This window comes from Poecilia reticulata, chromosome 16 (assembly GCF_904066995.2).
Source record: "Poecilia reticulata chromosome 16, P_reticulata-male-v2, whole genome shotgun sequence".
Classification (NCBI taxonomy): Eukaryota; Metazoa; Chordata; class Actinopteri; order Cyprinodontiformes; family Poeciliidae; genus Poecilia; species Poecilia reticulata.
Window position 1 is genome coordinate 15,577,536 of NC_088845.1, and position 15,402 is coordinate 15,592,937.

General features: G+C 40.2%; 1 protein-coding gene across 2 annotated transcripts in view; it reads left to right on the forward strand.

Moving 5' to 3' along the window:
- Positions 1 to 15,402, forward strand: part of itga10 (integrin, alpha 10) — a 34,186-nt gene that overhangs the window by 18,330 nt on the left and 454 nt on the right. For both annotated transcript variants that reach the window (XM_081597226.1, XM_008432750.3), the window contains 22 exons: positions 1,530 to 1,680; positions 4,778 to 4,943; positions 6,197 to 6,270; positions 6,357 to 6,501; positions 8,373 to 8,521; positions 8,632 to 8,775; positions 8,870 to 9,076; positions 9,644 to 9,774; positions 9,905 to 10,071; positions 10,602 to 10,744; positions 11,620 to 11,730; positions 11,801 to 11,886; positions 11,981 to 12,122; positions 12,211 to 12,303; positions 12,400 to 12,476; positions 12,564 to 12,653; positions 12,751 to 12,835; positions 13,477 to 13,590; positions 13,665 to 13,772; positions 13,849 to 13,956; positions 14,041 to 14,136; positions 15,243 to 15,356. In XM_081597226.1, the coding sequence (XP_081453352.1) occupies positions 1,530 to 1,680; positions 4,778 to 4,943; positions 6,197 to 6,270; positions 6,357 to 6,501; positions 8,373 to 8,521; positions 8,632 to 8,775; positions 8,870 to 9,076; positions 9,644 to 9,774; positions 9,905 to 10,071; positions 10,602 to 10,744; positions 11,620 to 11,730; positions 11,801 to 11,886; positions 11,981 to 12,122; positions 12,211 to 12,303; positions 12,400 to 12,476; positions 12,564 to 12,653; positions 12,751 to 12,835; positions 13,477 to 13,590; positions 13,665 to 13,772; positions 13,849 to 13,956; positions 14,041 to 14,136; positions 15,243 to 15,356 (2,701 nt within the window). The remainder of the gene's footprint in view (positions 1 to 1,529; positions 1,681 to 4,777; positions 4,944 to 6,196; positions 6,271 to 6,356; positions 6,502 to 8,372; positions 8,522 to 8,631; positions 8,776 to 8,869; positions 9,077 to 9,643; positions 9,775 to 9,904; positions 10,072 to 10,601; positions 10,745 to 11,619; positions 11,731 to 11,800; positions 11,887 to 11,980; positions 12,123 to 12,210; positions 12,304 to 12,399; positions 12,477 to 12,563; positions 12,654 to 12,750; positions 12,836 to 13,476; positions 13,591 to 13,664; positions 13,773 to 13,848; positions 13,957 to 14,040; positions 14,137 to 15,242; positions 15,357 to 15,402) is intronic.

Genomic DNA, 15,402 nt, shown 5'->3' on the forward strand with positions numbered 1-15,402 from the left:
GAAAGTTCCTGATTATGATTAATAGCTCTATATGGGGGATTTTATTCAGATAAAGTAATAATTTATTTGTTCTTAAATTTGTTAGTTTACATGTGCCGCTTCCAAATGAAGCTGTTGTGTGTAACACCAACATCCCTTCATTCCTGGTTTGCTATAAGTGCCATGTCCTTAAAACCCAACACTGAAATATTTAAAAAAAAATAACAGAGCAAAGTACGTGTTGATAACAGCAAAAAAATATTTCCAAATCTCAAATATCTGCATCCAGATTCTGCTTCACTCATTGCTGAGCTTGTTTTTTCTCTATTACATGTTTATTACACATATTCTGTCTAGTGCCGAGCATAAAATCAATGCTGATTGCTTCATAAAGACGAAATAACATCTTACAAGTGGATAAACCGCTTGACGTCTCTGTTGCTCCACCCGTCTCTCAGTCACCCACAAACAAAAGCGTGCCGCTCTGCTGTGTCATTACCACTCTGCTCAGACTCAATAAACTGACTTGTAAATCCAGCCAAGGCTCCCAATTAGCTCTACTTACTTTCTCCACGCTTTCATCTGCTTTTTTTTTATTCCTTCCTTTTATTTCCATTCACATTAAGTTGCGTCTTTATACTCTGACTTATTTGCTTAGTAAGCATGATTAATATGTGATCTTTTTTTTTTTTTTTTTTTAATTCTTAGAGTTTTTCTTCTCATAAATCAGGTTGCTTTCCGGTCACTTTGTGCACCTTTTACGTAGGTATTTGCTTCACTTCTCTTTTCTGTTTTTCCTCTTTCTTTTCATCCTCTGTTATTTGCAGGCTGCTGAGGGGAAATGGTTGTTTTTAACTCCAAGTTTCTTGTGGCTGACCACAACGTTATATTTAGGCGAGGGCTACAGTTAGACTTGGAAATGACGGAGATCACCAGGGGTGACTAGGCACTTGTGTGTGCATATGTTTGTGTGTTCTGGTCTGAGGCTTACCAACCCTATTCAACCGTTGAACCAGGTCCCAGAGAAAACAGGTTTCCTGCAGACAAACAGGGTGCGGCATGAGACCATCAGTGCATTTGTCATTTGGGTTTCTCCTTCTGGCGTACGGCTAAGCTACAAGGGAATTCACAAACGCGGTCGCTGTGTGTAGTGACACATGCGAGCTGCACGCAGTGATCAATTTAACTGGCAGCTGGGGTATGTGTGTCAAGTGTTGTTAAGAAACATCTGAAAGGCTCCAGATGAATCCTGTGCCGCTTAATTCAGGGAGGGAACTCAGATTCAGAGTTTCAGTGTTTTATTAGCTGGATATTCTCCTCAGAGAAACGCTTGATACTGTATATTATCACACGGAGGAAGTTTATTTTGACGTTATAAGAACCCAAGTGACTGGATACCTTTTGGGTTTCCTCCCTTTCGCACGTTTCACAGCCGCATTTTTTTCTCTCTCCCTCTTTGAGTCTGTTTCAAATTCAGCTCAGTTTGGCATGATCAGCAGCTTTACCAGCGCTGTTTTCTATCTCTCTCTCTCTTTTTTTTTTTTTTTTAGCACAGAGGCGTTCAGCGCTGAGCGCGGAGCCAGGGAGGGCGCCACCAAGGTGATGATTGTGGTCACAGACGGGGAGTCGCACGACGGGGACGAGCTGCCAGACGCTCTGGAGGAATGCGAAAGCAGAAACATCACCAGATACGCCATCGCTGTGAGTGCTATCTGACGCTCAGTGGTTTCAGATACTTTTTTTTACCTTTTATAGCTCTGTAATTGTGAAAAGCACAGCAAACAACTAATATGCAGTCTCCTTCGGAGGGTGCAGAGCAACTCTGACATTCCTCCCATATTGTGCAAATGTGGCACAGCCTCTGTAAACACCCAGAAGCAACCGCACAACATCACCACAGCTCTCCCAAAATAACTGCCTAATTACCAAATGAACCCTTTGGGCCCACTGAAATATCCAGCTGGGAACAAAAACACTCTTCCTTGTCCGGCTCCACCCGACCCCTCCATTCTGCACACAAAGGTCCGACGAAAGTGTCCGCAGGTCGGGCAGGGACCAGTGGCTGTCCTCATCAAGCAGGAGAAGCACAAGAACAAATGAGCTCGCATGACAAGGAAAAGCAAATTAAACAAACAATTTTAGGTTAAAGAGCTTATTTATAGCACAGCCAGTTCAGTGTTTTGCCATTTCTTTGGATTTTTTCCCAAGATCCTGGAAAGAATCTGGATCATCATAAAGAGTCGAGCAGGGATTTGAGTCGATGCCGTTTCGTGTTCATCAGTTTGCCAGACCGACATGTGTGCTGGCTGGAAGACAAAGAAGAAAACTGAGTCAACCAGGAAAAAATTAGGCCTGATTCACGGCTGATGAGGATCCGGTACACCAGGTACCTTCCCAGACGTCCAGGAGCTGCTGTGCCGAGGCTCAGGCGATGGGGAGCAGAGGAGATTAAAACAAAAGTAAACGCTGCATTCAAAATGCGACAATAAAAATAGAAGTAAAAATGTTTTAGTAAATTGTCCAATTTACTTCAAAATGGTGTTTGACCTCAAAGAAGGTAACCTGCGCAGTGTGTTGAGTGACCTCATCTCTTCCGTTGATCACTTGAAAAAGTTGCTCAGACACACATGACATGAGTGTTTGTGAAATCTGCTTCACAAAAACGTAGAGGTGGCTTTACGAAGGGCATCGTCTGCAACTGGATCACAAAACAAGGAGCAGTTTCTGTAGAACCTGGAGTTTCATTATTTGATTGAAGGAAATAGCTCAACAGTCCTGCTACTTTCAAAGACAGCAAGACTGTTGTCATCATGGCTGAATGAAGAGCTTACAGAAAATCACATAAAAGCCAGTTAAGGCTTGTAGTTTATTGATACTTTTGATCAGTTATTAAAAGTTTTGTTTGTATTTGACTATAGGTTTAATAGTTTGCCTATGGTAATTTATTTTCAGTTTCTTGCCTCAGGTTTTTTTTTTCTTTTTGCAGGAAAGATTCCAACAAAATATGCTTACCATCAAAAAGCACAAAATGGAAATGTAAATTCTTCCACAGGCTTAAGATTTTATTTAAGATTATACCACTTTATTCAGAGTTTGGGCATACCTCCAACAGACGAAAGTTTAAAATTTTTCGGGTTTCTTCTTCACAGTTTACTCACCACTGGATCTGCCAAGTCTACTTAGTCCTTTTCAAAATGGATTTCTGTTTAACTCTTACAGAGTAATTTCTTCAAGAGCTTGAGTAGCTATAACTATTTCAAATGTTAAAATTACTCAATCTCTTGGTGAAATAACTCTGAAAGAGTCAAATTCTGATAAGGACCAAAAGCACTCGGCACAGTGTTGATTTAACTCTGTAGTACCTGTTGGCAGTGAGGTCAAGGAGGAAATTGAGCAAGTAACTATTAGCTTTTAGCATAAAGTATTGCAATCACTACAAAACATTTGATACAACTTCAGGGTTTAGAGTCTTGCTATTATTTTCTCACGGTAATCAATAATAAAACAGATTTTGTATTTTGTGTGACTGATTCCCTCTTCATGTATTTGCACAGAGTATAGCTTAGTAATCAGAAATGCTCTGTCTGGAGTGTTAGCTGCTTTGTAATAAGAAAACCCTTCACTTTTGTCCTGACTAAAATACTACTGGTGCTTGCCTCTCCACAGCAAGGCCAAAACTGGTGTTGGACATGCAGAAACTTTCTGTACGAAGTGAAATTCCACAAAATATAATTAAGTATCTTAACCCATATGGTTTGGTGCTGGAAAACCAATGAAAACCTAGTTGGGGAGTCGGACCAGGCTGCAGGATCAGACTTGCCTCTATGTAGAGTTTCATTTTCCACATTTGTTGCTCCTTAACCACATTCAGATGGTCAGGGAGGTCGTGCAGATTGGTGGTCTCAATGCTAAAGCATCAAAAAATAAACACCAAGCATAGTGTGTCCATCTTATGCTGATGTAAAAAGGGGCTTTGGACTCAGATGGTAAAAAGTCAAGCGATGACAGTTAACTGTTTCCTATAACAGCAGGTATGTTATGATTTAGTATTTTCTGCACTGCATGCACATTTTGACAGCACACAGGAAAGTATCTCGTGGTAGAGGTCAGACTTCTTCAAAGTACAACGCAGGAGCAGCAGATTGTTTTCTACATCAGTGTCATGCAGATATTACAAAGACATATGTTGCTTGAGCAGTTTATGGAGCGCATTGCATGGATGCTTTTCTATTTAAATACTTGCCAAATGATACATATTTGGGAAATACTGCTCCCTCTTTTCTATTTTTCTCTTTAATATCACTTATAAACTTTCAAAATCCACATGGAAGCTTGAGGATTTTTTCTTTCTTTCTTCCATAGGATCTTAATGTACATATTTATTAGTATTATATGACACAGTATACCCTACTACGCCCTCCTCTGCCCTTTAAAAACAGAGGATTTCCTTTGCTTGGCAGCCAAGCTTCAAGGAAATATTCATGGATTGGTTTCTCTTATGGATTTTTTTATATGTTCTTGAAAGGGATTTTATTTTCAGTTTCCTCCAGCTTTGTGTTTGACAGTTAATGTGTTTCCATGAGAGAAAACTTGAGGATTGATAAAACTCCTAATTACATCCACAAATTGTGTTTTTTTGTTTTACTTCAACATGGAGAATCGTTGAAATGCAAGGAATGATTTGCCTTGAGAAGTCAATTTTGTCTGTTTTTTACGATCCCGTTGTTGGTTTTGTGTTATTTACCATTTTGTTTGTCATGGATTCTCATCTTTATGTATCTTCTTTACTGCCATTCAGGTTCTGGGGTATTACATCCGCAAACAGCAGGATCCAGAGACCTTCATTAATGAGATCAAATACATCGCCAGTGACCCGGACGACAAGTACTTTTTCAACGTGACCGATGAAGCTGCGCTGAATGACATTGTGGACGCTCTCGGAGATCGGATTTTCACTCTTGAAGGTGAGGGTGTTACCAATCAAGAGGTAGTGTAGTTCATGTGAACTACATGTGAACTACACTAACTGCACCTTGGGCACCTTGGGTGGGGTGCAGGAAATCATCGGATATGTAGCCCAGCCTTCTTGTTCTACGCTTCCCTTCTGACTACAATTGCTTATATAAGAGCAATAAAAACAATTGTTCAGAGCACAACTGAGAGATAAGTTTTAAAAAAATGTATCTTGTGCTTGTGCCCCGCCTTTCTAATGCCACCCTGGGCAACTGCCTGTCAGCTGTATCGCAGGAGACACGCCGGACAGAAGCGACCGTGACAGGATTTTGTTATGATTAAGTCAGGAAATAACACTAAGCTTGATCAATTTGTTTTACGCTCATCATCAGCAAATAAACATGGCTTTAATTTTCATACTCCACCACATCGTAACACTAGCAACACCTCCTTAATGGCCAGAGGGATTTTTTTTATCCTGGTTGACAGCAGATGTCCAAAGCCAGTCCTCATGGGCCGGTTTCCTGCATGTTTCCCTGAATCATATTTATTGAATTAAATTCAGGTGAGTTACTCATTAGTTGGCTCCTCCAGAACTGGACTTAATTGTTTCAGTCATGCTCTGCTGGAGAAGGAAAACATCTAAAACATGGAGGACAATGGCCTCTGGACACAACGTCATCAGTAATGTTCAAACTGATTATAAAGTAGTGATTAACATCTCAACACAGTAACTGTCCAATAACTGCATAAAGTTGTTATATTGTATTGTTGTAACCTTTGAAAATACAACTTTTCTAACTCCCTGTAGCTGGTTGCTATGTACAGTGGCTCTAAAATAAGACAAAAAATAACTCCAGATTCAGCTTCAGCTGTCTTAGTTTTATTTTATAGATAACAACATATGTCAAGTTTTTACCATGGGAATTTATCCACTGGTTTATATGTATAAGTCATAATATTTGCAAAGTGACTGAGAAAAAAAAAAAAAACTAGAAACAAAAACAGAAAAAGCTTCAGCTGGTGCCAGATATCACAGTAGTTGCAGAAAAGTGGGAGGAAAGCTTTTGAAATTGATGCCACCTTTAAATGTTCAGGAAAATCAAAGAGGAAGGGACAGGAGGAAAGGAAATGTCTGTCACCGTCGGCATTTGAGGGCGTTAAAGATCAGATCCTATGAGACATAACGAGGAAAGGGAAGGGAGGAGAGTACAAACAAAGAAAGGAGAGAAACAAGAGATGCTGACATGCTGTCCTCCTCTAGGTACCCTGGGCTACAACCAAAGCACGTTCCACATGGAGATGTCTCAGATCGGTTTCTCAACGCACACACTGGATGTGAGTCCTACTTGTCTTTTCATTTTTAACCATGTGGTAAATACGAACCGACTTGTCTGTTATTTAATCCAAACTAATTTCTCCAGGATGGCATTCTGTTTGGGATCGTGGGCGCCTACGACTGGGACGGAGGGGTGCTGAAGGAAGGGACAAATGGAGTAATTATCCCCCCCAGAGAAGCCTTCGAAAGTGAATTTCCATTGGAGCTCAAAAATCACGCTGCTTATTTAGGTACAAAGATTTCACAAGCAAGCATTGTTGAACCTTTTTGGGTTTATTTGCTTCCATATGAAAGGCGATTAAAATGTTTTGGAGTGTAGCATTGTTCTTCATCGTGTGAAAAAAATCTCTATTTTTTATTTATTTTTAAATAATCAGATCTTTGATTTAGGGTCTTCTCTCTCTGTATAAATACTTCTGATCCTGCTGAATGTTTTAAATGCCCTGTGATTGTTGCGCAATCTGAGATAGCAGGCCTTTCCTCCATAACAAAAATTATAAAGCAATTACAACCCCATGACTGTCACCTGGACAACAAAGAAGCAAACATTCCTGGGTGTGGTGTACCTCAAGATTTCATTTTAGGCCCCATCGTTTTCATTTTGTTCTCTTCCTCTTAAATCGCTGTTCAGAAAATACAGCATTTCCTTCCTCTGCTTTGCTAATAAAATAAAAATTTTCTGGATTTAAGCCAATAATTGGACTTCATTTCACTAGAGAAATGTTTTAAAAACATACAATCTTGAATGGAAGTATTTTTTTTTCAGGTTAAACAAAAATAAGAAAAAAAGAAGTTGTTGCAATCTCAGTCCCGCTCTGGTATGACTTTGATAGTATCGTTAGTTCTCAATTTTTTTTTTTGCCAGGAACTTGAGTTTTATTTTTATTAATCACTTTAAAATTCAGATTTGCTGCTGTTTGGACTGGTTTATTTCAGCAAGGGTCATTAAAAGAAACAACAGTACGAAAGTATTTCACTACTTTTTTAAGTGGCATGCTTGGGTTATTGTACGTTTTTGTACAGTAATCTTCTTTGCAAGCAAATCTCCTTATTGGAGCTAAATGGTATTACCAGGTTTAGCTTCCTAGTACTAGTTTCCATTTTTATAAATTTGCTTTTATAATTCTGTATTGAGTTTTGGGCTACAATAGTTTCCTCTATATTTTAGAGATATTTTGAGCATTTGTACATTTTCCCAGAGTTTTAAGATTGTCAAAACCAAATCCTTTTGCGAAATCAAAAAAGTCAGACTCTTTTCAGTCATAACCACAGCGCTCTGGAGCCGTCTCTTATTTCAAGTTTGATCTGCCCAGGGCTATTAACGCTTCTCAAACATTTGTCTTTTGACAAACTTTATTCTCTGGTTTATTAGATACACTGGGTTGTTTTAGCTCTGCTTTATAAATTAATCAAATTTTTTAAAAAGTCCTTCGTTCTAGACAGTAAACTTAGCTGAAAGCAGTGACATTAAATTAAATGATGAAAGAGAACTTGACAAAGAGATGCAGTGAGAATGAAAACCATTTAATCCACCACTAACTTTTTATGAAACAGCAGCTGGCCTTTATATTATCTAAATTTTGCTCCTCATAAACACAAAAATATCCCAATGCTCCTGTTTTAGAATTGTTGGGGGTATCGCCGATGCCGTCTTCACCCTGCCTTTAAAAATCTGTAGTTGTGTCATCTTTGTTTATTTAGACAGCTGTGTTTCGTGAGAATCAGAATAAGGATGTCTGAGGCTTACTAAGAGGGGAAAGGTGAAGCCGAACATTTATTGAAAGCTTTTATCACACTTAAAGTGACTAAAACCCTCCGTACAAATGGTAGCAACATGTACCCTGGTTAAAGGTCAGTTCTAAGTACTGATGCAGAAGCACTTCACTTTACAACACTCAGGATATCTTTTTTGTGTAAAACCTCATTTTTTATTGCATAAAAACAAAGCAAAACTGAACAAGAACACAAAATTAGGGCACAATTGGTTTAAATCAACACTTTTGTTGGTGTTCAGTGAAAAACATTCAGTTTTATTTCGCCGTTGAAGGTCATTTGTAGGCAGCCGCTGCCCTGTTTGATTTGCATTTGTGTGTGTTTGCAGGGTACACCGTGTCATCTGTGGTCATTGGCGACTGGAGGAGGCTGTACGTGGCTGGGGCTCCTCGATTTAAACACAAAGGCAAAGTGGTTTTGTTTGAACTCCATGAAAACGGCTATGTTGACATCGTGCAGGCTTTGAACGGAGAACAGGTGAACTTCCGCTGCCGAACGTTCCCCCGACGTCAACAATTTACTGCAAACGACATGGCAAGGGCTCCATCTACTGGGATTAAGATGAATTTACATGCTTTTATGTTCAGATTGGATCTTACTACGGCAGCGAACTGTGCGGGCTGGATATCGACAAAGACGGCATCACTGACGTCCTTTTGGTCGCCGCTCCCATGTATCTCGGCTCAGGAAACAAGGAAGCCGGAAAAGTCTACATCTACACTCTCAATGGGGTAACAAAGCAGGGGCTCCTTAAACATGCAACAACAACTATTTTGAACAACTTTGTGATCATTCTTCTTTCCCTTGTCTCTTTGTTTTTTACAGGAGGGAAAATTTATATCTAATGGGACTCTGAAATCAGACAACAAGTCTCAGGATGCCAGGTTTGGCTATTCACTGGCGGCTGCTCCAGATCTGAACCATGACGGCTTCACTGACCTGGTGGTTGGAGCTCCGCTGGAGGATGAGCACAGAGGGGCCATCTATGTCTACCATGGACATGATATTTACATCATCCACGACTGCAAACAGGTAGTTATGTTAGCTACGCTGCAAAAGTAAACCAGATCAGCAGTTTCCCAGGATTTATAAAAGTCTTTAGCTGTTATTTCACTTCATGTTCAGTCCTTGCACTTGAAAATATTTTGTGAGTGGATGAATGAGGAAGAAATGTGTACATCTGCAGCACATATAAGCTGAATTGAGTTAATAGCTCTTTGGTAATTAACTTGCAGATACTAAGAAACTACTTTGTGTGTTAAACCGTGTTATCGTTGGTATTTTTCATAGATTCCACCACAGATACAGGAACAAATAATATCCTTTTGACTGCCTGCTAGTGATAAAATAAAACAAGATCTTTCCTTCGTTTTTGTGGCATTTGTGGACACAAAAATCACCTGAAATAAAGAATGTTGTCTCATATCTGATTAACAGTACAGATTTAAGTTGCTTAACAACCATTAAAAAATATCTGTATATAAAAAAGGTCAGAATTTCTGTTTTATGAAAACAAGTTTTTTTTTCTTCTTTTTTTTACAACTTCGCCAGTGTGTCTCAGAATTAAGTCACTAATATCTGCTTCTTTCCTCCTCCCAGCATATATTAGGGTCGTCCATCTCCCCGTCTCTGCAGTATTTTGGCCGCAGTGTCAGTGCACGGTTGGACTTGGACGGTGACGAGCTGATAGATTTGGCAGTGGGAGCTCAGGGCAGAGCCGTGCTGCTCAGGTAAGCAGGCGTAATCGCAGCCACAGCAGATTTTACTGCATGGTGTACCTGTAATGTGACACAGAAAGACACTTTACAAGCAGCTGGGGCCTTTTTATAAGATAATTGTTTCTCATTCCTGCTCTTGCAGTTCCAGAAGCATCGTCCAGATCAATGTGAGTTTTTCCTTCCAGCCGCACTCCATTAACGTCATTCAGAAGACGTGTCAGAGGGGCGGCAGAGAGTCGGCGTGCCTCAACGCCACAGCCTGCTTCACGGCCGTTTCACGCTCACCTGGATCACACAGCAATGCTTTTGGTATTTATTTTTTATTTTCATTTATTTATTTGTTTATCTTACTTAAAGACCTTAAAAATATGCTGAACAAATCTGGGGTTTTTTTTGTCAGATGAAGCAGCACAACAACATGAAATGGTCATAAAATAATTAATTTGCTCACATGTACGGAGAAAATGAGATTATAGTGAAAAGAGCTAAAGAGCCAGTTCTTGAAAGTGAAATTGCTCTGTCAGGGAAAATGTGACTCATGTGAAAAAGTTTTAAAAAAGCAATTAAAGTTTAAATATAAAAACAATCATTTCAAAGCTGAACATTTTTCTGCTGCCTGCATGCTTTCTGGGAATAGTTTTGTCCATAAACAAACCAAATGTGACCAACTTTAAATCAAACCAGATTAATCTAAAAAAATAAAGTTTATTTTCCAGCTCACATCTTTTTGATCAATCAATCGATCAAATTTTATTTGTATGGCACATTTCAGCAGCAAGGCATTTCAAAGTGCTTTACATAATTAAAAACAGAAACACAGATTCATGCTTCTTCCTCAGATCTTTGGGTGTCAGCCATGTTGGATGACAGGAAGTTTTCAGCGCGAGCTCTGTTCGATGAAAGCTCCCACAGACAGATGCAGCTTCCAGTGCGAGCGCAAACAAGAAAAACTCTCTGCTACAAGCTGCCTTTCCATGTATATGTGAGTATCTGTGCAACCACGTAGTCGACACCACTGATGAAAAAAATCTAGCCTGGACCACAAAGTGGTCTCCGACGTTTTGCATTGTTCCCAACGTTTCCCTTCTGCGTAGGGCCAAATTGAATTTTTTTCCGATGAAATAGTGTTCTTAAAGCTGATGAGTCTGGTTTGAGGTCTCTGAATATTACAGGATTTGTGGTGTTGCGGGGTTCAGCATTGTCCTGGCTACACATTCATGAGGTCATGCAGTCCTTGTTCTCTCAGATTCAACAGCTCTCACGGTTGATCATAAATTTTCATCTGTAGCATCGTGGGGACATGTGTGGCACAGATAAGCCCCGTCTGGTCGAAGTTTGCACTGGTCTAAATAATTCCAGGTTTTAATGTACTTCATTTATAAATGGCGTCCCACAGGGTGTGATGCTTGAGTTTCTGGTATTTTCTGTTCCTGAGCTTTCTTTTGAGATACCAGACAATTGCCTTTCTCTCAAACAGAAAGCCGACAGTCAAACTTTTATTTTTTTAAGATGAGCTTATTAGACAAATTTGTCACTACACCACTTAGAAACATAAATTCATTCCTTCATTGCAACTGGTATCTTGGTTGGATGTTGGTGTTGACCAGCTGTGGTTTTCAGCTTGTGCAAAATGCTGCATATCACTCTCTTTTTATCCTCGCTGCACTTAATTTTAGATATATTCCTTTGTATATTCGTGTTTGTCTTATTTAGACTTTATTCTTTATATAGTGTTTATGTTGCTTATTTCAGTAATTTTTTTTTACTTCTATTGCATTTGGTTTGTCCAGTCTAATTGGCTGTTTTTAAAGTAATTGATAAACAAATGTGGCTGAAGCCTCTCTATCTGCTACACAGGATACAGCAGATTATATTCGCCCCATCAGCTTCTCACTGCGGTTTAAGATCAACGACACAGAGACGGGTCCCGTGTTGGATGAAGGCTGGCCAACAAGCGTCAAGAAATCTGTAAGCAGCACAAAGCTAACTCCGCTCCATTTTTACTTTCACGAATAACCTTTCTCGCCCTTCTGTCCAGATACCGTTTTTCAAAGACTGCGGCGAAGACGACGTTTGCACAACAGATCTGGTCTTGCAGGCGCACCTGGACATCTCTGGCACAAGGTACAGATCTGCTTTAGCTTCCTCTCCCGAAGCCAGTCAAAGAAAAACCGTCTTCCGGCTGCTAGATCTGAGTGAGTCATGTTTTCTCACGCAGGCAGAAGCCTTATGTGATTCGCAGCCCTCGTAGGCGTCTGGCGGTGGAGGTGCAGCTCGAGAACAGGCTGGAAAATGCCTACAACACTAGCCTGAAGCTGCACTACTCACGCAACCTCCACTTCTCCAGCATCAGCATCAAAGTAAACTCTGCCTCTGTGCTCCTACACATGCAGCGTGGTCTGAGCGCGATATTTAACTGCCGTTGTTTTCCCTTTAATTTTGACATAGGAGAATGCCAACTTCAAGATCGAGTGTACCGCTCTTGGCTCAAACAGCCACTCGTGTAACGTCAGCTACCCAGTGTTTCGCTCTCATTCGAAGGTAACCTCCTGCTGAGGAAGCTGATCTCTTCACGCCTCTCTGTCCTTCAAGTGGGATGCGTCACTCCAGCAGCCACTGTTTGCTCTTTGTTTCCAGGTGAATTTTATGTTGGAGTTTGAATTCAGCTGTACCTCTTTGCATAATCGGGTACAAATGAAGCTCAGTGCTACCAGGTAAGCTTGTGCAAACGTTTCAAATCCCAAAGAACAAACGGAAAAGGACGACATTTTTAGTGACATCCATCTTTTTCTGTCTTACAGTGACAGCAGTGAGAGAGAGGAAACTCTGGGGGACAACAGCGTTCAGCTGCAGACTTTCGTGCAATATGAGCCAGATCTGTTTATTAGCAGGTTTGAGCATAGAATTAACTTAATTTACAAGCTTTATTTACTTTTTTTGTCGTCATTATTGATGTGGAGCTCTTTTGTTTGGCTGCTTTTTGTTTAGTGAGTCTAACCTGAACCGCTACGAGGTCCATCCCACACGGACAGCATCAGAAGCAATGGGTCCAGAGTTCTACACATACATCAGGGTAAGTTTCTCTTTTTTTTTTCTCCTTCAACCATCTGTCTGAAAGGTTAGTAAAGAAACTGTTACGTTCAGCAGAGGAACTGAAAGTGACAAAGCTTCAGTGTTAAAGTCAGCTGTAGCAACATTTATAACCTCATTTAATAATAGGAAGCTTGAGCTGAGAACATTGCTTTCACCTGCAGACGTGAAAAGCACACTTTTATTTTTTTAGATTTCTGCAAAAGACTTTTTTGAAAGCCATGTATAATTCTTGCATTTTGTAATTATCCACAGTTTTGTGTTGGTCTGTCACATAAATCCTGATGACATACATCAAATGTTTTGACTGTAAGGTGACAAAAAGTGGAAAACACTGGGCTTGAATACTTTTCCAAGAGCGGCGCAGACCAATCCTTTCAAACAACACCACCGAAAACAAAATAATTGTGCACCTCTGTGACTTCACTGCTCAGATTAGCAGATTTGGCAGATTAAAGAGACATTTGTTTCAAAATGATCAGGTACTGAAATGGAAATGAACTAAAACTCGCCCTTAGAAAGACTGGAGACCCATTGATCTTAACTACAAGCATTTAGGGTGAATTTGAACCGTGCTGTTAAGTTGAAGTAAAATTTGTTTTTCTTTTTTGTCTGCTTTTGTAGCTGCTGAACGTCGGCTGTTACTCTGTGAGTAATCTGGAGCTGCGTGTGCTTTTGCCCTCCGTGGCAGCAGAAGACGCAGCCTTCATGACTGTGACGGATGTCTTCACGTACAACGTGAGCGGGCCTTCGCGATTTGTTGTTGCGTGCATCAAATTTGAACGACGTGACATTTTTAAGCTTCCCCTCAGGCCACAGGAATAAAGTGCGGAGTGCTGAGTGACGTAACCCAGCTGAAGCCCAGACAGAAAGACGTTCGTCCCCTTCATCCCGAGAACATGATGCATGATGAAATACTGGTGAGGCTTTTTGATTCGCGAATAAACACCGAGAAGTCATTTCACAGGCTGTAACGTGGCATCTTTTTATGTCCAGAACTGCAGCCGGTCGTGGTGCACGGAGGTCGTCTGTGAGGTGCAGCAGCTCGGTCAGCAGGCGGTGATACGAATCAGCCGCAGAGTTCATGACGACTTTTTCAGAAAAGTGAGTTAACAGAGCGTCACGTGGAAGGCTGGAGTCTTTCCAAATGATGTAAAGTTTGCTCATCCTTTGTGTGCGTCTTTGTAGGTCAAATATAAGTCAGTGAGGATAATTAGCGCCTACAGTCTCTCAGCTCAGGAGACTAACCTCATCACTCTGGGAGCAGGAACAGTCCAGGGGGAGGTAAGACTGCAGAATGCTTCCACCCAGCAAAGGGAGGAGATATTTACGTGCTTTTAATAAGTATTCAGGCTATTTGAAGCTTTAAGCGTTTCATTGTGCTCCAGCTGCAAAACTCACAGTATTTTACTGTATTTTTATGGGATAGTACAGCACAAAGTAGTGGGTAACTGTGACATAGACAGGAAATAGTTACAGCTGCAGGTCTTTTGTGGTATGTTCCTACCAGCTTTGCGCACCCAGAGATTGTTGGTCTTTGCAAAAAAATAACTCAATCTCAGTTACTTTTAGGTATTTTAATAGATAACAGCTATCTTTAATTCAGAGTTTTCACTTGTTCATTCTTGCATGAACATGCTTTCATCTAAACTGTTCCTTTATTAGTCAGGTTGTATCTTTAAATTCATTGTCCTTCAGGAAGGTGAAGCTTTTTTTCCTGGTCTTAAGTCTTTTGTCGGCTTTAACATGTTTTCTTTCAAACATGTTAAAGGTAAAGTCTGAAATTACATTTGTGCCCAGGTAAAGTCTGAAATTAAATTTGTGAGACGTGATAACATTAAACAGGCCATTTATGCTTGAAAACCTTGCAAAAAAAAAAAGTCGGTCAGAAATTTAAATGTTTGCCAGCGGCTGCAAAAGCAAGCTGTACAAACTTTTTTGCATTTATTCACGTCATCTTTGTCAGAAATGAAACGTTGTTTTATGATATAAAATATAGAAATGTGTCAAAAAAGCAGCAACAGCTGGTTGACACATAAGGGAAACTTGTTGCACTAAAATTTATTTAAGAGTACCATGGTAAAGGGGGATGGAACTTGTATCAGCACCTTCCTAAAATAACCGCCTATGGCATTTTTGCAAAAGTGATTTTGGCCAAAACAAAAGAATTTTTGAAAAAAAAAGACCTCAGTCATTATTTTAGGAAGGTGACGATATACAAACCACATTTTTCTGATTTTATTAGAAAAATAAAATGTGACAATAATGCACCACTTCCTGTTTGCGTGTAGAACAAAACACTAATGAGGCTTGCAGTTGTAAGAAGATAAAAGCTGGCTGTGAACACTTCCGCAAAACGCTGTGATTTCCTGACCGTTTTCTCTTTCCAGACTGTCCTGGAGGTGCTGAAGGGCCGAGCTATTCCCATCTCGCTCTGGATTTTGATCGGCAGCATCATAGGCGGCTTGCTGCTACTAGCGCTCATTATATTCATACTGTGGAAGGTAACCTAATGAATCTCTTGCTGGAAGTTCAGAAAATGCATGTTTG